General features: G+C 44.3%; 1 protein-coding gene across 6 annotated transcripts in view; it reads right to left on the minus strand.

The window, feature by feature from the left end:
- Positions 1–25,550, minus strand: part of KCNMA1 (potassium calcium-activated channel subfamily M alpha 1) — a 1,447,720-nt gene that overhangs the window by 704,463 nt on the left and 717,707 nt on the right. For all 6 annotated transcript variants that reach the window (XM_085608566.1, XM_085608564.1, XM_085608561.1 and 3 more), the window contains exons 4-5: positions 17,112–17,205; positions 7,504–7,615 (exon numbers count right to left, since the gene is read on the minus strand). In XM_085608566.1, the coding sequence (XP_085464692.1) occupies positions 7,504–7,615; positions 17,112–17,205 (206 nt within the window). The remainder of the gene's footprint in view (positions 1–7,503; positions 7,616–17,111; positions 17,206–25,550) is intronic.

The following is a 25,550-nucleotide window of genomic DNA, read 5'->3' on the forward strand; positions in this document are numbered from 1 at the left end:
TGCAGCGTCGTGATTGGCTTAGGGGAGCCAATCACAATGCTGCATTGCAGCGTTGTGACTAGCTATGGGGAGCCTGAGTGCTTCCTGGTTCCGGGACGTGCCAAAGACTCAGAGGAGAGACGTGGCTGGCGGAAGAGATAAGTGGTATTTTTATTTTTTATTTTGTCCCCCCCCCAAAAAAAACCTGCGCCTCCACCCTCATTCCCTGCCAGCCGCTACTTGGGCATATTCTACATTAAGTAGGATAAAAGCATTAGAGCACACAAATTAGCATTACCTTGAATATTCAGAGCAGGAATTAATTAAAGTAAATGAAGATGGCGGCATTCTATAAGCTGCCAGGAGGTTTCAGTTCTAATGTTGGCCGTGGCCCGTCTCCAGTGGCTTTGGACGCCTGGTTACACACTTCATCAATATTGCTCCGCAGGGCCAATACATCTTGTGCTCAAATCAATATGGGCTGAATTTATGGTATCTTGTTTTATGATCAACAGAGCCACGGTGAGGCACTTAGAGGGACTGTGCTGTCACAGCATAAAAGGGGCCAGCCCTGTTTGAGAGCTCTGCTGCTCTGTGCCCCGGTGCAGTGCTGCAAAGTATGCACGTGCAGGTTTATGGTTTATTTATTTCCCTGGACATTCATTGATGTTTTCATTTAATTTAGAATCTCAGCTGTAACTCAGCTTGTGACTGGCGGTGCTCTACTATGTAGCGGTGAGACAGCCAAGATGCTCTCATAAAATTAAGGGACATTCAATGAAGCTAACCATGGGAGGGAATTCACAATAATTTCAGTGGTAGCAGAAGTGACATCAGGCCCCCTTTGGTACCCTCATGACATCACAAGGTTGAACCCTTGTCTTACTAGTCGCCCATAGACAGCGGTCTGTGGCTGATGAGGGTCTAGGACATTTATTCATTTGTGCAGGTCGTTGCAGGTGGTGGGCAATGCACTAATTGTTGTGGAGTGGACTTATCATGAAGCTTTGACTCAGAGCAAGAGAGTGGAAGGTGGTGGAAGAAAAAGGCCTCAGGTGGAATCAAGACTAGGCAGCTTTGGTATTCAGCATCCATGGGATGTGCTCCCATCCCCCAGCAATGGGTTCCTTAGAAAACCTTTGAAACTCTCCACTTTTTTAACAAATTAAGCACTACCAAGAGTAAGGACACAGGGCCTCATTTATGAGGTCCCTTGCACCACCAGAACTTCACTTTTTGTGACGTTCCGTGGCTCCATATATTAGAGGCAGCAACATTTTTTGGCTTAACTCTGCCTCATAAATATGACTCCCTTTAACGCAGTTTTCTGTGTTAAAGGGGTGTTCCATGGTTGTTGCTGGGGGCGGTCCCAGCAACATCCATGGCTTTTTGACACTGCCCAGATTTACGTGAAATAGTAAATCTGAGGCAGTGCCAAAAACGTACGCCTCCTCAGGGAAGGCGTAAGGAAGGCACACCGAGGAGAAATATCTTTATTCCTCCTCGTTTTTCCTTTTTCTATGTGTGCTGCATTCTGCAGCACACATAGAAAAAGGGAAAAGGCCTCTTGTGATTGTTTTTGTGCAGGAAGGTTTCCTGCCCTACGGTAAAACCTCATAAATGAGGCCCACAGTGTAGAAATACAACAAATGAACAGGGTTTTAGAGTTTAATTTACATTCTGTTCCTGACACTGCCTCCAAGACCACTGAGTCCATGGATAGCAAAGGCAGTGCTAGGAAAGGTCAAGGCTGGAGTAGCAGCTGCTAGCCCTAATTGATGCGAATGATGCTGGCTTTGCTGATGGTAACACTCCACACAAGTTCTGTTCTTTATGATGGTCTGATGCAGATGCTCAGGTGATTCCTAGATACACTATGACACCAAGACTGAAATCTGAGAGTTTCACTTATATTCTTCAGTAACTGAAAGGGTGGAAGAGACAATGGGTCTTGGGTAAGTGCATATGATAGAGCCAGACACCATGCAAGTCCACGCTGGCCATTCTGCCACCCTGACATTTATCCAGTGGACTGCAGGCTATGGGGCTGCTTTCAGAGCAGAATTAGTTGCCATGACCCAACGTTGCCGCCCAGGGCCCAATTCTAGTTGCTACCTTCTGCTGATCAAGACATTTTAGCCAACGCTGATTTTGGTTTCCAGTCCAGCTCTGGCACTGTGTATGTTGGACTTACCCGGCTCAGCCAGTGCCACACAGTGGTGCAATGATCAGCAGAGTTACATGCAAAATGGTCTTAAGGACACCCTCCTTAAATTAACTGATTCATTTAATTCCTGAATACTGGTTTGAACATGCCATCTGATTTTGAGGTTGCAAACCTGTCACTATTTCTCAGTATCTTCTTGGTTCTTCAGGTATTATGGTTTGTGTAGCCTCTGATTCAGTCCTGAAGGACTGTGGTCATCATGGGATCATAGGTGGAAATGTTTTGTATCTGTTAGAAGTGAAATTTGCCAAAGTGCAAGTGTTTGTTTTTCACTTTGGAATGACGTTGCCTTTTAGATATTGCTTCATTTACCATCTCCCTTCTCTTCTGCTTTGTGTACTTTGCTTCTAATGGCAATTTGATACTTTCCACATTCTCCTCTTAGCGTTCTACCACTACTTTCATTTTGCACTCTCTTTTTCCGCGGAGCAGATTGTAAGACTCATTTAGATCCTCCTGTCTTGCCAGCAGCATGGTTCAGTCCAATAAAAAGACAAGACCAAGTATATGAGGTAACTTTAAAAATGTTGAGGTGCAGTAGCACCTCTCTGACCATTGAGTGGACTCCTCAGCCTTCAAATCAAACCAGGCTGCCTGTAGGTTGGGAAGTGGCAAAGGAGATCCTATGGATCCTAAGTAACCCCTTTTAGTGGGTGTCCAAGGAAGATGTATTGACCCACTGTAGCTCCTAGACCATCTCTGTGCCATAGCTAACAGAATGTCTAACATATGCTTCGTGGCACCAACATTTTGGACATGAGTGTTCTGTCTATCATCCCATCCTGATGTTGCCTAAGCTCTGTGTTCAAGTAACAAATGTGGACACCTTACAGTTTCATGCTAAAGTGGTACTAATGCATCAATTAAACACTACTTCCTCTCTGCATTCCGAGTATTCACACCTTGACACCATGGGGTGGCCAAGGAAGACCATAGCATTAAAATCACACTGTAAGCCTGGATACATTCATATTGTAGAATACCGGGGATGGCAATTTATTAGGCCCAATCATTTCATGCACACACACACACACAGCACATACACACACTCTAGCTCTCTCTCTTAGTCTCCCCCTTATATATCACATACAAAATGGTGTTGACATTGACACTGGCAGAATAATAACATCTTATATTTAAACTATGCATTTCACTACACACACATGATGTATAGAGCTTGTTATACAAATGAGAACATATTGTCAGGAAGCGGGGCTTGAGGTACTGCTACCCTCTTAATCTGGTCTGTGTTTGAGGAAGCAGTAGTTTGAAGCCACTCATGCTGAGTGATTTCAGAGAAAGAAAGGGCGGCGGTCATCACAGAATGCTGACACTGACTGGATTTAGTCTGCATGTGCGCAAGTACACTTTGCAGCAGTGCACTGGCAGTGAACTAACAGGCCTTCAAGCCATAATCTCTTCAAAATGTAGCTAGATGGTGGCCATCTTGGATCTTCAGATATAACTTCCTCATGGTTCATGGGACCTTTGCTACAAAATCACGTCATAGTGTTGCGACAGCTAGAACCTCGCTACATAACTATCAGATTTCAAGTACCAAGACCTATTGCTTCCTAAAGGATTGTTTCTTGGAAACTTTGGATTACAGAGAAGTATCCTGAAGTTATGTATTGTTGAAAATGAACTTGAACACTTAAAAATGGGATTGCATATGTTTCTATAAGACAGTTGCAAATGTATATATTTTCATCAATGCTGTGTACAAGTTTCAAAGAAGTCAAATAAAACTTCTCAAATTTTTTTAAAGAGTGTATAGTGATAAAGCTTGAGTTTTAAGAAATCTTCAGTTTCCTACCCCTGTATAGAGACCTGGCCATTCAGAGAAACTTCAAAGTTGTATATATTTACAATTACAAATACATTCAGTATACTATGACTATGCTCATGCATGCCTACAAGGTCCTTCACAACACCGTACCCCAATAATACCTCAAAAACACATCACCTTCCATGCCCCCAAGAGAAACCTAAGCTCAGCCAACCTCTCTTTAGCCATCGTCCCCACACTTCTAGAGGACCAGAAAGGGTGGAAGGTCCTTCTCCTACCTTGCAGCAAAGACCTGGAATGATCTACCCCTTCACCTCCGGCGAAGCCCGACACTGCACCAATTCAGGAAAGACCTCAAGACCTGGTGTTTCAAATGACCCAAATGGAGCTGCGCACACCCACCCCTCAGCACCTTCCGACCCTAACAGGTGAGTAGTGCACTTTACGAAACCCTGATTGATTGATTTATTGATGACAAGATACTTAAGACATCTCTTATTTTGTAGCGATCCACTACAATTGCCAGACCTCCTTGACCCCCATAGTGACGAGTGTGAAGTCCTGTGTCTCTGTTTTCTCTCTCATCCCATTCTCCTTTCACCGTTTATACCACTGGCCCTAATATCTAATGTTTGTGGTCATTGGTGAGGATACTGAGAGTCGAAAAAAAACAATGCTTCTGTTGGATGCTCTAGCCAACGTTAGCACAACCTGACACACATATTTAATGGCCAAATGTCTTGGATAGACTGAGAAATGTACTGCCTATGACAGTGATCCATGCAAGAATTTTTATTTATCTGAGATGGTTGTGGCGTGCATCCTGCATTCTAATCCTTATTCTCAGATCTTGCACTAGGCATGAATTTTGCCTCAGAAACGATATTTCGACTAAGACCAACTCACCTCTACCAAGGTGTATGACTTAAGAATATGTCTTTTCAAACAACATATTGAAGATCAATAACCCCCATTAGAGCCATCTCAGCAGATATAAGACTTCCCTTCAAAGGCAGATGGCAACTCCTTTCACAATCCACCTTCACCAAGGCTCACACCCTCCCATTACAAAAATTGGGCTATTTTACAGTTATTGACCAAACCACAACAGGAGGTGGGAACTTCTGTTATGTATGATCGAGCTGTCCATGACTTCATAGTCAAAGACGTACCTAGGCCACCCTTAAAGAAGCACTACGGGCTTCTGGCCTTGTACCAGAAACCACTGAGATTCATGACACCCACATCTAAGAGGTAATTTCCTTAATATTTAGGTTGTTCTGGGCACATACAAATCCACCTGCAAGGGCCTTATGAGGCCTCATGTCTCTGTCTAAAAATATTCTGTCCACCGTGAAGTCCAGAGCTATATTAAATATCTCCTGGCAAACTCGTGGCATATCTACTCCCCTGGGCACCATTTGCCGTCATCATGAACAAATAAGTGGATAACTGAAGGTTGGGAGACAATGATTTAACATTCAGGAAGGTACTGAAACAACAAGTCCATCACACTCTTTGAATCTTTTTTTCTGCCATGAAGACGCTGAGTGCCAAGAGACACTTACATTTGCAATTAGGCACTGCACAAACTTCTTTACTGGGTCTCTCCCCTTTGCCTCGTAGAATAATGGAGTATGACCTTTCTTAACTTGCCTAAATGACAATCTGTCTGAGAAAACTTGAAGGCTATTTGGTGGCCTAAATGTGCAAGAATTACAGCCCTTTGGATGAAAAAGAATTCAAATAATCCAAGTGAGAATCCTTAAGATTCATGTTTGTGAAATGACTGAAGCAGTGATCCCAAGTTGCTTCCCTGAAGAGTCTTGAAGGGACAGGGGTGGCTACAATTGAGTTTACACTTGTAAAACAAGCTATTTGTGTCCTTATGTCCAATGTAAGTATACCAATGATTTTGAGAACTGGCCTTCAATGTTCATGGTAGTATAGTGCCTCTTGTAGAGGCTTAGCAAATTAAGACCTAGTGTGTACAGTATCACTTTAATTTGTCTGTTGCATTGCTTATATAATAGTGCAAGGGCTCCCTTTGAGTAGTGATCATTCATCCATTCACTCATTCGGTCAAATAGCAAAGGAGCAAGCAGATCGATGTTCATTCATGACACGGAGGTGATGTAAAAATAATTAGAACATTGGACTATTGAGAGCTCCATTGAACACAAGAGGTAGCCCCGAACTTATAATTAGGGGTGGGCGGAATTTGCGAAATTAACTTTCGCAAATTATCGCGAAAATGTTTAAAATTATCGCAAACAAGCGGAAATATCGCGAAGATGCGGAAGTTTTTTTCCCGCATGTTCGCGAGATTTTCTGCATGGTTGCGGGTCGCCAACTTACCCATGTGGTTGCTTGCGGGCGCGGCCATCTTGTTTTGAGTTGTCTCGTGGTGCATGATCGCGAGAAGAAAGACATGATCGCGTGACGCATGACATCACTGCGGGCGCGAACTGTCGCGAGACAGCGCAAATGGCTAAAAACAATACAACATCTCATGGAGAACGCGACCGGATCAAGAACACTTGTCGGCGAACGCAGGGATTCAGGTAAGGCGATCGCGCGCGCGCGAGAATGTATTATTTTACAGCGCGAGCAAGAAACAAATTATCGCCAAGCTGCGGAAACCGGAAATTTTGACATTTTCGCGCTCTCCGCGGGACGCGAAAATGTCAAATTATCGCAATTTCCACGAACGGAACGAAATTTTCGCCCAGGCCTACTTATAATGGCTGGTATAGGCTTGGAGCTCCAACATTCCAATGTTTCTCTTCATGTTTCTCCTTTTTTATTTTAGAACATCCTACCCTTAGTGGGTGGAATGTTCTACTAGGCTTATAGCCCTCCTGCTTCAGGCTATACAGGTTGTTAAAGGCCTTCTCCTGTGCCTCGGGTCTATAACTTGGAATCAGGGTCTTTAACACCCAGGAAAGCCCTGGGGAGCGGGCTACAGACTTTCATACTGTATCTTCTTTGTCTCTCACCTTTAACAGATTACGTTATCTATACAATTATAAACACAAACAAAATCAAGTGTAAAATCAATTAAACTGTATATAGCAGACACTTAAAGAGTAACATGATTAGCGTCAGGCAGTGAGCTGCAATTTTGAGTCCTTGGATTCAGGACCTGTGGACCACAAACTCATAGCATGACTGTAGCCTCCAAGAAGCAATACTCAGACTTTGTTCACATCGAATGTCAGCAGAGGCATTTGGTCTAGGTATCGTTCCACACAGAGTTACAGCGACTTTGTCTTGTCCCACTCAGGCCTTGCCCGTACTACCTTTTCTACTCAGGTGATAAGACGAACATTGACTCTTTACTCCACCACCATTATGCAAACTTCCCTTTAAATGCCCACAGGCTTAGTTTCATGTGTAATCAACCCCACAAGCACCCCACTTATTGGCCAATAGCAAGCAGAATGGGGTGGGCCCAAATATACCATATCCCCCAGATGTTAGATCATGGTCACTGTTCTTTACTTACCCAGCCAACTTCTGTTTAAGTAGACAGAGACGAACACAGGGGGCACAGTGAAGAAATCAACCACAGAGTTCACTTCCAACCAGAACCAGAGCTTGTCATTAGCAGCAATAAACTGGGAGAGCACAGTGAGAGAAGAGAGGAACACAGTTAAGTGGCAGACATTAAACTACTGCAACTCACAGGTAAAAAGTCAACGTCCACATGAAATGGGTTTACTATCCTTTTTGCCTCTTCAATGGCCGGGTCTTTGCATTTTCCAATTTTAAACAATGTCAAATATGCAGTCAAAACACAATCAAACTATAGCTTTCCAGGGCTGACCATTGATAAACCAAGTGTTACCCTTGGTTTGTTGATACAGCATGCACATTTGTTAACTCTCGTGTGCTGAAGTACTTTCTGTGTGAATCAGTGACATATCTGTATGCTTTAACACAATTTCAGGGCAAAAACAACTTCTTAGGTTTTGCTTCAGGAAGCCTTAGCATTTTGAAAGACTTCATGTAATCAATTATTCAAAATAATGTGCAATAAGACAAACAGAGAACCCCCCTCAGTTAATGGCTGTCATGATTTTTCCATTGTTGCCATTGCTTGAATTGCTTGTCCATCTACGCCATGGAATTTTAGAGGGTTGGACCATCAAGTAATCTTTTTATTGGACTGCAGCCAGGTTGTGATCTTTAATTAATTTACTTCGCTTCCAAGGGGACATTTTATTTTGGTTTATGGCTGTTTTGTTTAGAAAGTTCCTGCTAATTGAATGCATCGCCCCTAAGTAAAAAGATAGTGGTGCTATTTATCAATTGCCCATATAACACTCTTTCTAAAGGTAAAATGTAACTCTGCTGATGTAGTCTGATCAGCATAGGGCCCCTGTTTCTAGTCTTCATACTGATTTCATACTGTTTCATGATGCTTCATTGTGGGATTCTCATTGTAGAACAGCTAGAGGCAACATGCACAAAGTCACCAAAACATTACCAAATACTAGCCCTAACAATAAGCTGGATCGATTACATGTGCCAATGCTTGTTACACATTATATTAACTATGGATGTGAACTGTTTAGCATACAGTGACCTTCATAGGTGTGACAGCATGCAATGATTTGACTACAGAGCGTGTGATTAAGAGCTAGAAAATCAAGGAAATGATTTTAAGAACGTTAAGGACAAGTTTAAAAAAATGAGTGACAAGAATTTCCTGGAGAACAAATTCACCTTGAATGTTAAAAGAAAACGAAATATGTGCCTAGTTCTGTGGTCCCTTTGCTCAAAGAAAGAACGGATTTCATTCTTCAAGCTGCATTTGTTAGGGATGCTCGCATCCAGAATTTTAAGAGCCTGTTTACGACTTTAGCGGTGTGGCAGCGGGCGGCCATGCAAGAGCCCCGCTGCCACATCGCCAAAGCTGTATTGACACCACCTGCCAGATTAGGAGTTTTCTCCCGGTCTGGCAGGCAATGTTTTGGCGGTCCCAGGTGGTGAGCCATAGAAATGCACTGCAATGGGAACGCCAAAGCAAGATCCTGCACAGCATGGACTGTTAACTCTGATAACTGGGCGTGCATGCATACAGGGGGGCACACCATGTGCCCCTCTGCATGCACCCATGGTCCTGAGGTGCCAGCAGCCCTATAGGGCCCCCTTAGGTTCTTCACGGCCACAGTTTTGATGGTGGGCTCACAGCCATGAAAAATGTGGAGGTGAGGAAACTCGTAATATGATTGGCGGTGCGGCAGCGGCACCGCCAGCATATTACAGGCCTCAGACTGCTGCAAGACTGCCAGGTATCATGGATCCCTGGCAGTAGCAGCGACCTCATGGTGGTCTGACCACCCAACTTGTAGTAGGGCGGTCTGACCGCCGTTGCGGTATTGTGCGCACCGCCACCGTGGCTACTGCGGTTCATCAAACCACTGTAGTAATAATCAGGCCCTAAGTATGTACATGAAAATAAGGCAAACTAGCTAGTCAACTTCATGTCTCACAGGTCATGGAAATGGTGACTCCGGATCAAATGATTAGCAATTGTTGTTTCTGGAGAAGTGGACAGGACAGCCAGGAACTTATAATATGAATTAAATTCTAATGCTCCGTAACCCCCTTTGAACCAGATCAGCATACAACTGGGCACTCTACTGTAGTTGTTTCAGAAATACTCCTGGCCAGTGTGAACCAGATATTCTGCAAAATCTCACACTAAAGTGTGCCTTTGCTTCAATAAAGAAATATAAGGAATTGTAAAACCCTTTCCAAGACAGACAGAAGTATGTGATGTGATGGTACTGCTGAAGTTAATCAATAAAAATATGTATTGAATCTAAATTAAAAAACTGCAATTTCCATTGCCCAAAATGGCATATTCATTCATAAGGAGCAGATCAGTGAGTGCACATCATCTTTATTAAGAATAGCTCAAGGGGTCAATTATCTTCAAGAATTTTACAGTGAACCAGATAATAAAACCTTTACATCCTTCACCACTAATTCTGCATTTAATTCAAAAGAACCTTCGAATTATTTTTCATTTTCAACATACAACTACGTATCCCACTTACAAGGCTTGTCTGTGTATGACCCTCCCTATAATTGTTTTTACAATATCTATTTTCTGAGTTATTTTGAAAAATATCTTGCTGCAGTGCAATTTCTCCTATAAGGGTTGGCTCTATAGCTGCTTACCATTTTCAAAATGTCTGGTTGCAGATTGTACTACCAGTATTGCTAACTCTGGTGTGAATTAGGAATAGCCACAAGTTGAAATGCTGAGATTGTCTCCCTAAGAGATGTCCATTGAGGCCTTGTGTACTTGGTGAGTGAGGGATTGCTGTGTTAGACTGGGGGTTAGCCAATGGGTTACCTTCAGGGGCAGTCACTCCAGCGGACTATTTACCTAGGGCCATATGTATCAAAAAAGAGTTTACCAAATCGCAATTAGAGAATCGCAAAATGCAATGTATGTAGGATTTGCAAAAAAAATTGCGAATCCTACATATTCCTTATTTGCGAATCGCAAATTGGGATTCGCAAATAAGGAATACCTTCCATTCATTCCTATGGGCTAGGAGGCTCATATGAATGAATGGGAAGACATTCTCAATTTGCGATTACCAATTAGAGAATCGCAAATTGCGAATGCAATTTCAAGGTTGCAAGGGTGCCGAAAGGACACCCTGCTGCACCCCTGAAATATGCATGTGTGCAGATTCTTTGAATCTGCCCATTTGCTAACGGGAAAAAGGCTTGATACATATGGACCTATATTCGGTAAACAATGGACAATGCTTTCCCAACAGAGGATTTCAGAGTAGTAGCTATTTTGTCTTTACCATGGTAGTTATTTACGGGGGAATTCCACATCATCAGTGATGACTTCTATTAAAATATGAATTGTATTTCTATCCTAAAACTAACATTTCGACAGAAAACATGAGTTTAACATAAATTAGATTTTTTGACACAATAGCTGCTGCAAGGGGGAATTTGTTCCTGATTCTAGTCCTACTGCATATGTTTGATCCAAAGCTCCCATGCATGTGATGTCCTACATTTGCTCTTAGTCTATTGGTCTCACCAGTCCTTAATTTGAGCTGGTGGTTCTGGTGCTCGGCACTGGCACCTAATTGTCAACACCAGCACTTATGGCAGTCTGGCACATGGTGGCGCTGCTTGTCTAATTTACAGATGAGCACAAGATCAGTTGATTATTAGCTGAATGTACATTAAAACATTTAAATACCTGCCATCCAAGTCAATTGTATGGCTTTGGAGGCCTGGAATAGTCCGAATTGTCTCACTTGTAGGAGTGTGTTGGTTAGAAGTTGTGTTGGCACTTTCATTGGCCGCACTAGAAGGGGCAATAGGTGATGCATGCTGCAGTGGCCTCCTGTAAAGGGCCCTGGCACTTACTGTTTCACAAATTAAGCACAGGGTTTCACCTAAGAAACGAAATTGCCCCCAATAAATTCAAAGCCAGCCCGAGTTTTTCTCTGCAAATGACCACAGCTCTCCAATCTACAGTTGTCTCTGAGATCTCCCAGTCAAAGAAATACCCACGTCACTTCTCGAAAAAGGAATGTCCAGTCCCTAATGTCGGATACTCATTGCCTCCTAACAAGCAAGTTAATAACTCATTCTCTGTTTAACCAATGTAAGTATTGCAGCACCTTTGTCTCAAATATCCCCAATTTTCTATCGATTAAGTTCCTGTCTGTTATTCCTCACACCCCCTTGTTTTTCTTTATAAATGCCAATATTTATACGTCTTCATCTTTTAGCTTTGGGAAGTACCCACGGGGCTAAAACTTATAGAGCCTCATTTATGAGGCCCCTTGCGCCGCCGGAACGTCACTTTTTGAGGCGTCCCGTTGCTCAGGAGCCTGCTCCATATTTACGTGGCAGCACTAAGCCACTTTGTTTGGCTTAATGCAGCCTCGAAAATATGGCTCAGTTTAACGCAGTTCTCTGCGTTAAAGAGGCATGGAATGGGTGTTGCTGGGGCGTTTCAAGCAACATCCATGGCTTTTTGAAACTGCCCAAATTTACGAGAAATCGTAAATCTGAGGCAGCGCCAAAACCTTACGAAGCAGAACGAGGAGAAATATCTTTATATTGTCCTGTTTTTCCTTTTTTTATGTGTGCTGCAAGAAAGAGGAAAAGCCTCTTCTGATTATTTCTGTGCAGAAATATTCATCCCTGCAACGCAGGCACCCTTGTACCATAGTGCAAAGGTGCCTGCATTGGCGCACTGCAACTCGTTGCGGGACGGCGCAGGGAAAAAGGACAGGAATGCGCCGTATCTGATAGATAAGGTGCATTTCTGACCTTTTCTTTTACCATAGGGCAGCGCAGCAGGTAGGCCTGCGGCGCTACTCTACGGTAAAACCTCATACATGAGGCCCATAGGATCTTTACCCCACCAAGACAGAGTTCATGAAAAGTATAGCTGCTGCAACATGATCAATCAACGCCAATACACTCTCTGTTCTCCTGCTTAAATCTCCGGAAATGTAGCAATGGTGCTATCTATGAAAGTCTAAAGAGGTTGGCAATACTAGGGAATTCACCAGAAAATACATATATGCGATAACAGAGCCACAGCAGACTCCGCTGTTGGAAACAGCTTAGCTTTGGGTGAATCACTTAAGAACTGCAGGATCCATAGAGTCTAACACCTACCCTATTTAAGGTGGTTTTCTAAGGCTGTTTTCCTTCCTGTAAGGCATGGTGGTCCAACACAGGAAAATTGTAACTATCCCCCCAAGTACTATGAGAAAAATCGCAGCATGTGAGGGTCATTGATTTTTTTTTAGTTCGAGCCTGGGCAGCGCATTCGCCGCTCTGCAAGGCATAAAATGGGTGTTGCTGGGGCGTTTCAAGCAACATCCATGGCTTTTTGACACTGCCTCAGATTTACGAGAAATCGTAAATCTGAGGCAGCGCCAAAACCTTACGAGGCAGAACGAGGAGAAATATCTTTATTTGGTCTTTTCCCTTTTCTATGTGTGCTGCAAGAAAGAGGAAAAGCCTCTTCTGATTGTTTCTGTGCAGAAATAATCATCCCCGCAACGCAGGCACCCTTGTACCATAGTGCAAAGGTGCCTGCATTGGCGCACGGCAACCCATTTTGCACCAGCACAGGGAAAAAGGACAGGAATGCGCCGTATCTGATAGATAAGGTGCATTTCTGACCTTTTCTTTTACCATAGGGCAGTGCAGCAGGTAGGCCTGCGGCGCTACTCTACGGTAAAACCTCATACATGAGGCCCATAGGATCTTTACCCCACCAAGACAGAGTTCATGAAAAGTATAGCTGCTGCAACTTGATCAATCAACGCCAATACACTCTCTGGTCTCCTGCTTAAATCTCCGGGATATAGCAATGGTGCTATCTATGAAAGTCTAAAGAGGTTGGCAATACTAGGGAATTCACCAGAAAATATATTTATGCGATAACAGAGCCACAGCAGACTCCGCTGTTGGAAACAGCTTAGCTTTGGTTGAAACACTGAAGAACTGCAGGTTCCACAGAGTCAAACACCTACCCTATTTAAGGTGGTTTTCTAAGGCTGTTTTCCTTCCTGTAAGGCATGGTGGTCCAACACAGGAAAATTGTAACTATCCCCCCAAGTACTAAGAGAAAAATTCCACCATGTGAGGGTCATTGATTTTTTAGTTCGGGCCTGGGCAGCACATTCGCTGCTCTGCAAGGCATGCTGTATTACAGTGAGCACTAAAGCCCCACCCACTCTCTGCTCATATTTTTCATTGGCTTATGTCTTTGTCCTTTGCAAATGCTGGCTTCTGTTTGATAATCGGCTTGTTAGTCCCTCCTTAGTGCCGCCTTGTCTTCATTTGTAACCTCCCACGAGGACTGGCCCTTTTACTTCTGTTGTTACTCCATCTGTGTTATTTAGTCTGTAATCACTATTTCCTTTAGGGAGTTTTATCTTACTGCTGGCACATAGTGCTTTGCAGCAACATTCAGCTTTCCGAGCAGGCAGGACAATGGCGGCCGCTTCTTTGCAATGCCACAGGTCTCGCATTTAAGAAAAGTTTGAGCTATTGGCATTGTAAGTGACAATAGCTTAAACTCTTGCAAACGCGAGCCCCGTTGCTTTATAATTATTTTTTTGAGGTTGTTTCCAAGAGCCCCATGCCACACTTGCAAATAATAGAGGCCACAACCCTTTATTTAGACGCCGCTCGTCTAAAGAAAGGGGCGTGGCCTCTATTGAGTGCACGCGTGGCATGGGGCACTTGGAAACAAACTTTGCAATTCAATAGGTCACACATATGCGAATATTTAAGCTATTGACATGTACAGTGCCAATAGCTCAGTCTCATAAATGTGGGATCTATTGCATTGCAAATGCTTGTTTTGTCTTGTGTTTTACAAGAAATTATCACGCTGGATAGCCAGCATTGGTCACTTTCATTGAAAGTGCTAGGCTTACAGTCAATATTACCCACTGGTCAGCCCTCAACTCTACGGCCTGATCAATCGTAATGAGGGTTTATGTGCAGGAACACGGTGTAGCCAGCAATAATGCTTCTGACAGCATCCCCGCACATAAATCCAAGTTACTATTTAATAGGCTTTTCTATTTAAACTAATGCTCTCATTTGCCACCTCTTCTTAGCAGGAAGCATATGGGAGTGAGGGGCTGGTGCAGGGCAGAGGTGGTGGGAGGAGTGTGGGAAAGGTGGAAGAGGGAGATAGAAATGCAGCCTAGGGAGCATTCAATGCTTCCCGCCATGCCTTACATGCTGATCAGATGGGGGCAAGTGGCCTGGCCGGGCTCTACTACCAGCCCAATCCCAATCCCAAAGTGATTCTTCGGACAGAAATCACTTTGGTGTTCCTACACCTACGAAATATAGGTCTGGAATACTGGGCCAGATATAAGTGTGTAGAGCAGTATCTCACCCGATAGCACTCTTTCACTTACCTTATAATCAAGCCTACACTGGGAAGGCAAGCTGCTACGAGGCCAGCAGCATTTGGGCTTTCCCTGTTTAAAGCCTCAGTAGCAGGCCTGCAATGACCTATTTTAGGCAGTGCTTAATTTGAGCCAGTAGTTTCCGGTGCTTGGCACCCGCACTTAACTGTCAACACCGGTGCTTGTGGCAGTCTGTCAAAAGGCAGCGCTGTCTGGCTAATTTAGAGACGACCACAACAACAGTGAATTATTAATTCAATGTACACTAAAAATTACTATTACCTGCTGTCAAAGCCATTCTTCCAGCTTTGGAGGGGGGGGTGAAATAGTTGGAATTGTCACACTTGTAGGAGTGTGATAGTTATTGACAGCACAGCAGGGGCAATGTGTGCTACAAGCTGCAGTGGACTCTTGACTAGAGCCCTGGAACTTTTTTTTTTTTCTTTTACAAATAAAGCACTGATTTTAGGCCCAGAGTATTTCTCTTGAAGCTGCCCTGATGCTGGTGAAAGCTGCAGGGCCCTATTTCTAAGCATTGCAACTGTTTATATATAAAAATCACAAGTCTGAACTAACACGTAGTTGTGTTTAGAGGTACGCCATGTTGGCAAACTTTGGACCTGATGCCCAAAGACCCATTCACAAACCAGACAGTGCAACCTGCACACCGGCTAGTTTAAGAGTGAGTATGCAATCTGTGACACAAGCTATAGAATAATGGGTCGCATTGCAAATTGCACATAAATATAAATTAGGCTGGCTGCATTTTACAACCTCCTGAGGATGGGTGCTAATGCTGAGATAGTGGCCTGCAAGAGACATTAAATAATAATCTTTGCTTTTGATTTCCCAAAAGGGTATATTTATTAATTATTTTTATATTTATATTTAAAGCAGTTTGTGTTCATTTAAGAGATATGTTGGTTTAAAAAATAAACACATTTCGCTTCTTGTTTCACATTTTGGAACACAATATGGGAACAGGCAGAAGTCTTCTACACCTCTTCCAGTTCCTCCTAAAGCTGGCAGACATGATTCCCAAAGGGGAAGTGACCTAAGGGGCAACATCCCCTTTGCGGATCAGATGACACCCAATTTGAGGCTTCAGTATCGGCAGCTGAAACGCATTGATACATTCTATTGTAACTACCGAACAGAAGGGTATATGTAGATTTTTTTAGTCAAATTATCTCTTAGAATAGTTTTTTTTTTGTTGGTAAAAACTGTCTTGCACGGTGAGTGGCAGCGATATAACTATTCACATGGGCATCTCAGTGTCAGGACTGGTCTGCAAATGCATTTGTCAATGCTTTTCTCTTTCCATTCTTTCTCTTTTTTATTTTTTTAGCCATTCATGTGCGTTTAAACAGGACCTTCTGAGAACTGCAATTCAAAATCCATCCTATTTTTGTGCATATGCTTGCAATAAAAAATAATAAAAGCAACCAACATGCCTGCATGCAAGGCCTTATCTTATACTGACTTTACCAATGTTTGTTCATATGTATGTTTACCTAGCATCACGGCCGGACTGGGTAGAGAAACTAACCCGGGGGAGGGTGGGGCGGTGTTGGCAATGAGAAGCTTAAGTTGCAAGCACCGCTTTTATTTTGTTACAGGGTCCTGATATTTTCATATTTTGAATATCAGTGACAAAACCGTCCCCCATGGCCGCAAAACCTTCCCCCACCCCTCCGGGCCACCGGGGAAATGCCTGGTGCCCGCTACGGCCAGTCCTGCCCTGCCTAGCATCATGTGAACGTTTGTAAACAGTACTGGTGAGAAGTTGTCATATTCACCTTGATGGTACGACTTCTCATCTGTTGATGACAATACAATATTATTTCAAATATATATGTGTGTGTGTATATATATATATATATATCTATATATATATATATATATAAATATATATATATGTATCATGTTTTAACGGCAATAAGGGGGATGTGTCACGAACATATTACTGTCAGATTAAAGACAATTCGATACATTGGCCAATTCAAAAGGGTGGCTGGACACGTTTTCATATACACAGGAATCTGCCGCCCAGGCCTTAATAGACCCGATGCTTGGGTTCAGTCCCCCCTGGCATACGCCTAGAGCCCCCGCCCTCCTGCCCACAAACAATCTCCATTAAAATGACAGGTAGACTACTTACTCGCAAGCCGAAGTACAGCAGGAAGAATATGTTGAAAGTCATGTCTATCTGTAGCGTGAAGTCTTGGTAGAAATTCTGGCAGGATTCTATGTCGCTGTTAGAGAGAGGGAGAGAAAGAGGCGCACATGAAACAAATGCAGTGTTTGATACAGTCATGTAGTCTTTAAAGACTGAATTGTCCACACACTGTCACCATCAAGCTGGCACTTCAAAAGCATGAGGGTTCCAGTCAACCGTAGCTTTGTTACCAGGCAGTTCACTTGCTGTGCTATTTCTATTACATGTTACCATTGCTCCTTGATATGCATTCCTTGAGGGTTTCTGTAAAACCTGGCATGGCCTCTCTGGCTCATTTTGTGCCAAATTAACACCAGTGGCGGCTCCTCCGCTAAGGCAGAGGAGCGTTGGCCCACCAGAAAAATCAAATGATAATAGCCAGGTTATTAAAATTTTATTTTTCCCTAGCACATTTCCAGGTGCATGGTGGGAGTGGTAGGTCCTCCTCAAGTGTGCATGAAGGTTTGGGCAGGTTAGCAGTGCCGTGATTGTCTAGAGGAGTCTGGAAGCCTGGGTGCTTCCTGCTCCTGCATCATGGAAGAATGATGGATGAGAGAGACGGTCGCTGGTACAGTTAGTTTATTTTCTTTTTAATGTTTCCGTTCTTTTTTTTTAACACCTCCAACGCCTTCCTCCACCCCTTCCCCTCCCTGCCCTACCACTGAGGCCCGGTAGCAGCCACTACTGATTAGCACACAATCGACTGTCTGGCCCCCCTCACTGTTCCGGGACAAAGTTGTTATGTTATGTTATATAATTTTGAGAGCGTGACAAATACCTCGAGAGGTTTCCTGGAGCTACTGGTCTTTCCTTATCCACACTCATGGTCCCCCTGATCTAGCTGGACTTACCTGAAGCACTGGATTTACACCGGCAGAGCCTCTGCTGACCCTGCTGGTTTAAACTACTAACATGATTGCCCCGCAGACACAGGGTAAGCAGCCAACTGTTACCATCATCTCACTCTATTTAAGACAGAGCGACCATCACTAAGCTTCTCTGCCGTTGACCAACATGCGGTCACGGGCAAGGAAATCCATTAATGGCCCCATGAGCAGGGAAAAAGTTCTCAGCACATCAGCTCCACTGAGTATTTTCCTATTCAGTAACAAACCACCACTAACAAGCTTGCCAAGGTTGACCAAGAAACATCTCAAAATATAACAGTGGGTCCTGTCAGGGGAGCCAGGACCAGAGCCTCTGCTGACCTGAGGGGCTGGCGAGCCACCCTCCATGCCTAAATGACCCTGTTAGTCTTATTGTGGCGGTGGGAGAGGTGAAAGCATCAAACATTCAAAATGCAATAGGAATGAAGAATGAAAGGCCTCAACCGAGCATATGAAAATGTGTCAAATGTAGTAACTAAGTACTGTAAAATACATGTGGCTAACTAGGGATAAATAAATGCATGTCAATCAAAAATAGTGTAAAATACTTTTGGAAAGACAGGGATAAATGCATATCAATCAGAAATAGTGTAAAATACTTGTGGAAAGACAGGATAAATGCATGTCAATCAAAAATAGTGCAAAAATTCAAACCAATTCTCTAATTATCACTACTGATCTTTTTTTATAGAGAATGGGGCAAAAACTTAGGGCGATGAGATTGGAATTGCATACTGATGGAAAAGCTTAGTAGAAAAAGTGGTAGGAGCTCAACCCTTTTCAGTGATGGTCGTCTCATGCCGTCTCATGTCTGTATCTGGTAACCTCTCTACAAAGTTGAAGAGTCTAAGTGGAAGGTCACATGGAAGAACCTTAGCAATCAAGAAACATTTCAGAGCAGAGGTTAGGAGTCCCGAGCTGCCAATGCTGGTACCCCGTCTGCTTATTTTTTTCATGATGTCTCTTAATCTCCCCCAACACACTTTCCTCCTACTCCACCCAAAGTTTCAATACACAGACAATTATAGAAGGCGAGTGGCAGGGGGTGCCACAGGGCGTTCTGTGAGCCGTTGCCAGTGCCGCTCCCACCAACTTGAATGGTTCTATTGGCACAAGTTTAAACACTTAACATGCAATACTTTTTCCCCTCGCTTAGAACTCTTGAGAGCTGTATCTTAGAGAGTAATGATGTAGGCACTAGAACACTGTCCATCTGATTGGGTCAGAATTTGATCTAGGTTAAATTTAGAAGAGTTTTATCCCAATCTTGGGGTGTTTGCAGATCCACAAAGGACACTGATGCAAAAGTTGTTTTCCGTTGCCCAAGTAGTCAGGAGAATCTTGCCCAAAACTGTTTCAAGGTTTGTAGGAACTCAGCAAGCCATGGACTAATAGTGATGTTTTCAAGTCTTACAAGCTACAAACGTTGCTTTCTCCTAAGTTAGCTCACAAGTTCAGCAGTGTAGCATTCCCAAAATGTAAAAAGATTTGAGTTAGACCTGCTATGCTCGCATACCAATATTTGTGGGAAATACGGCATGACTCTTGGCATCACTTCCTATATATGACTCATGTTAGTTTTGCTTTGCAACTGCAGTACCATTTATAAAGTAGGGGTGTGCAATTGTTGATTGTGTTTCCACAAGTAAGGGAAATAAGGACATTCTAACATAACTGAAGTAGGGGAAGTTTCCTTATTTCTCTGCAGCTATGTGAAGCACAGTTGAAACTGTCCCATCTGCCCTCCCTCGCACCAATTGGAGTTCCATGGGTGGTCAGAGCCAGTGTCCAAATTCTCTGTAGTGTTGTTTAGTAACCTCCCTATATTGGAAATGTCCCCTCAGTCGTAGTGCAGCGGTTCTAGTAGACACCTGGAACATGGTGTCCATTCAGTTGGGGAACGAGGTCGAGTCACCTGCCCCTCTTCACCGGCACCGCTGGCGAGGAGGGGTAGGCGGCTCGACCTCGTTCCCCAACGGAATGAACACCATGTTCCAGGTGTCTACTAGAACCGCTGCACACCGGCTGAGGTGATATTTCCAATATAGGGATGTTACTGAACAACACTACAGAGAATTTGACCCGTAGTGTATACATGTGGTAGGTAGCAAACAGCCCCACCACAAGGTGTAAATAGATTCACTTATTCACTGATTAGGTCCTGAAGAATTGCCACGGATCGAACTGACCATTAGGCAAGAAACATGTTGACCTGGAGACATGGGCATAGCTTTAATTAAACCCTGGTGTCAGATAAGCTGCCACTCTGTTTGTTTTATTGAAGTGGATAGCCAGCCAGAATAAAAGTGTTATTTGGACTATCTTACTTCTTTTAAATCACCTTTCCACTCCACTATATCTACACATCACAGGCCACACACCCCCACTTCATCATATGGCGAGGAACAGAAGATCTCTGACAAAGAGCCACTTTACGGGTGCCCGCTGGGTATTGCAGCGCCGACCCAGTGAGGAGCAGGTCAATATGATGAAGCATGACACCTAGCTTGCTGGGTGTGTGAGGACCCTAGTTCCGAAAGAAGGAATCCCTCCACTCTCCCTCCCACGCCAGATACTACCTATCCTGTCATTACGAATGACAGTGTTGGTCTACTGACTTTTATTGTCTGGGCACCACCTCAAGAGGAACAGCCTACCTTTAGGTAGTAGGATCTGACTGGGCACCTATGCTGGACCTTTATAAAAAGCTCCACAGTCCCCTCTCTTGTTGACTAAATAGGTAATGTGCCCTGGATGGGACAATCATAAGACTGACAAATAAGCCATCAAATAAGAAGAAGCCGAATGAGAGTGACAGAAAATACAATAAATGGTAAGCAATCAGTGGGCCCCATGCCCCTGTATGTTCGTGTTAGGCCCACAATGTATTTCACAAACAGACAGCTTGGGATGTCTGGTAGGAGCGATCTAATAAATGTTGGTCGCTGGCAGCAGGGTAGTGTAACAGGTGACACATACAGACTGACACACTCAAAGAAAAGAAGACATATTTTAAAGCTCGGCATCATTTGAATAGCACCACAAAACCCTGGGGAGGACACAAAGCACTCCATGTGGATTTAGAAGAGGCCATTCCATTTACAGTGCATGGTTGGTGGAGGGTGGGTATACAGTGTGACATTTTTGGGAAGGGTTATGTGTCATGTATGAGGCTCGGTGGGGCAGTGCTTCAATAGGTGGTGTTGGAATGGACACTTTCCGGTTGGCTGAGGCGAGGCATTAGCCAGGCAGGACCTACCGCTCCTGTCAGGGGCTGGTGATCACACTGATTGTATAACCTGCACTCACCCTTATGTAGCTTGGCACTGAGCAGTCAGGCTTATCACAGATGCAATGTGTAAAGCACTGGCGCACTTCCACACAAGAGTCACAAAAGAGACTTTACATCTAGTGTACGTAAATAAAGTTTATATTCAACATGCACATTAATTTAACACAAAATGAATATCATGTATTTCTGGGCATAAATTACACTTGGAAATATTACTAGCAGTACTAGTCCCAACTTTGGTAAAATAACATCAGGAGTATGCACATTTGGGAAAATCCTCCTTTACCCCCAGCACCCTTAATCATTTTAACTCAATACCACACTGTTAGAGGCTGCACCCCACAGCACAACAGTATAAAAAATATGTACATACAAAGAATTACAACACGTTTAAGCAGCACTGTGGGCCGAGACCGTACAGGTAAAACCAATGTCAAACTTAGTATTCTGTTGGCAAGGAATCAATCTGTAAAGCAACACCGTCGGACGGTGTAATGCATCCCAGCCAGGTCGCAGGCAGTCACACACACACACACACACACACTCACTCAGCACCAAAACGTGGTGCAACGGATATCAGGAAGGTTCGTTTGGAACACACTCGCACACATACACACACAGCACAGTAAAGTAATGCAAACGATATCCGGTCTGTCAATTGATAACATGCTCTGGACACCGTGGCCCAAGCGTCCGTCCACCCACCAACTCACCCCGAGTACCATACGCCCACAGGTTGGAAATAACCAGCCCTCCACCCGGATATTACGCTGATCGCATGCCGAAGTCACAGCCAGGATCCCCGGGAAGAAGGTTTTCGGTGGGGTAGGTAGCAGGACTAATTCGGAAACAGTTGTCAAATAGGGGTTTGGCCACCACTCAGAAAGTTCACCCACAGGATGTGGAGCAGATGCGGGCTGAGGGTGATAGTCACTCAGAAAGGGTTCCACAATGTGCCTTCCAACACCAGCCCAGTTCTACAAAGCACAGGAGGGGTCATGCTGTTCGATCGCTCTTGGAAGCATTCCTTCAGCCCAGTTAATCAGTCTCACTACCCAGGCCCGATCGGGGCAATATTACCTGGCAACATGATGTCATTGGGGGCCGGGTGAGGAGAGGGCAGTTGGGCCGCCACAATGAGGGCTCAAAAGGAACAATTGATGAATGGGAAAATAAGCAGGGGAGACTCTCAGAAGAAAGTGGCACCCCATGATGCACATGTCGATCAGAGTAGCACCCAGGCAATTTGGGCACAATTTCTGGTGTGCGATGATATGAGTCACACCAGACAATTCCAGTCTAACAAAATGCAGTCACAAAATCAGTACATCCCTGGAACTGAGGCACAACCTCTGGTGTGCGTTGCTCCGAGTTGCACCAGACAGTTCCAGTCATACACAACGAAGAGTTGCAAAACCTGTACCTCCCGGGAAATGAGGCACAATGCCTGGTACACGTTGATACTGGTTGCACAAGGCAATTCCAGTCAATCCCAGTCACACACACAGGCGCAAGTTTAGCAATGCCAGACAAGGTAAAATAAGACACTCCTATGGTTACGCCCCCACCTCCGAGGGTCACAACCTGTGGCTCGGACACCACACGGAATGAGCATGCAGTCGGCATGTTGCACAAGAGAGATGCAGTATGATTGACAAAGCGGGCCACACTTGATCCTGCAACCGGTAAATCCGTTCACCACCAACAAGACGCTAATGATTATTGGGGTCCCCACAATGCAGGGGGCACACGTATTAGATGCAAGCAAGACTTCTGGAGCTCTGAACAAGACAATCCGGTCTCCAGGCACAATTCTTAGTTCCACGCTCACGCCGCACTAACAGTTGGGATCCAGCAGACAATGTGGGCACTTAAGAGGGCACCGCTCTCCGGGTGTCACAAGTAGATCGTGTGGGTCCCTCATAGGAAAACTTTCTTTGATGTCCCTGAGACCTCCAAAAGAACAGGGGGCAAGCCAACAAGCCCTTGGAGAGCATACTTCAGGGTGCCACACTGCAGGAGGTAGTAAGGCCAGCCAATATTCAGGAAGGGTGCACAGTTCCTTCCAATGGCAGAAGCACTCCTTGTGCATAATAGACTCCTTTGGCAGCGTGCACCACACAGTTTCAGGATCTCCGGTCCCTTGTCTGCACAAGTGTATCTCTACCCTGGTGAAGGATGGAACCAGTAGTAACACTGTAGTTTGCCTTTGAGGTTGGGGTGGTTCATGGGTTTCCCTTTGAACCACAGATGTCTCCCCCCAACTTTCAGTCCTGTCTGCATTGGGATGCAGATTTTAATCTTTAGTGGGGCCATAATCTAGCTCCGAGAAGCCAAGTGTCAAAACCACTTCTTCCAATCTACCCAGCCAGGCCCTCAAATGGCAGAGATCTGTCGTTTCACTTGCATGCCCAGTGTTTATACCTGTCTCTTGGGAATGCCTAGATGTTCTCCACCAGCCTCCAGTGTGGAGTCTATTCAAACTAAAAGGCACACAAAAAGTTTTAAAGCAGACAAATGCCCACTCTCTAGAAGTCGTGTTCAGGGAAACAAGGGCCACCCTACTCACAAGGAATCAAGATATCTACTATATAACAGGGAACAGTGGTTCCTGGGAACAATGTATATGAAATATGATAATAGTGAGGCTCAATGGCAATGCCCATTGGTAAAGGTATGTTGAAGAGAGAATCACCATTACACACAAGAAATTTGAAGACATTTGCTGTTTATGTTAATATTGAAATTATGTAATAAAGTTGATCGAAAAAAGTGCTCAGCGTCCCAAGTGAGCTTAGCACCTAAGTTTCAAAAGTGACAATTTGTGAAATAAAATAGGTTTCAAAATATACAAAAATGACCCTAAAATTAGTATGCAATAGTTATTGGCAGCCTTCTAACACAATAGTAGGGGGGCTGGAAGATGGTTCATTCTTAAGTGCGAGTCGACGGCGTTTGCCACCCCACAATCAGGATCTAACAATAAGGGACCCCTGAAGAAATAACAATAGGCTGTTGGTGTGGGGATGTGCACGCCAATGAAGGAAGTGGCTCAAGACAGTGTATTTGAAGGGGGTACTCACATGGAGCCCAGCCAGGCACCCTGTGAAGGGAGACTGACAGTTCTTATAGCATGTTGTGAATACACACGCCTGTATTTTATGAGAATAAATCACATATGACAATCCGTGGTGTAGATTACCATCCGCGGTGAGGGGAAGAGAGGAGATTCCTCTCATATTTAATCTAGAATGTGGGCTGCCGTAATTAGCCACATATCTTGAACGATGTCTGGGAAGCAACCAGCTCATCTACGGAGGACCACCGAAGTCGGCCTTCTTCAGTAAGATGACAGAATTCGCTTTCTAGAAGTGGCACTTCTAAGCTATTAATGACAAACCCCCCTTTACCACAGGAGAGAGTTTATCATTTGGAATCCAATGATAGGGAACATTATGAGGCTGCTCCACTGTAAGCCACTATTGCAGCTTGAAGTAATCTCAGCCATTTCCCCATGCTAATCTATGGGAAGAGCAAACCTTCTAGGTGGTGAAACCACACATGGGTATTCCTCACTACCTGGGCAGGGAACACACATATATTCCTGTCCGGCCTTTCACCTACCACTTGCTTCACCCCTTAAGACATACCCTAGGGGTGCTCTAATGGTAGTGAAAGGTCCTCTCAGGATTGGCTAGTGATTTAAAGAGGCCAACCTGAGCACAAGTGCAATTGCGTACACACAGACGTGCAATGGCAGGTTGGACACATGTTTAAAACACCATAGGTGCAAGTTCGCACCCACCGGCCTGCAATGGCAGGTTGGACACATTTTGAAAGACACCATAGTTGCACGTGTGCACACACATGCTCGCAATGGTACGCTTGCGAGATTTCAAAAAATAAGATAAGCATCACTTCCTAACGTGAAGGAAGGGTGTGTGCCCTTTCACACTGCATTTACTGTGGGAAAGTGCCCAAAGCCCTAAGGCTACTACAGAGAATCAGCTACACCCAATTGTTGTCCCATGGGAAGAGCCTACCTCCTAGATAGGGAAACCCCACATGGGGATTCTTCACTACCTGGTCAGAGAACATGCATGTTTACCTGCCCTGCCTTTCACCTACCACATGCTTCACCTCCTCAGGACTTACCCTAGGGCTGCTCTTTTGGTAGTGAAAGGCCCACTTAGGGTTGGCTAA

This window comes from Triturus cristatus, chromosome 1_2 (assembly GCF_964204655.1).
Source record: "Triturus cristatus chromosome 1_2, aTriCri1.1, whole genome shotgun sequence".
Lineage (NCBI taxonomy): Eukaryota > Metazoa > Chordata > Amphibia > Caudata > Salamandridae > Triturus > Triturus cristatus.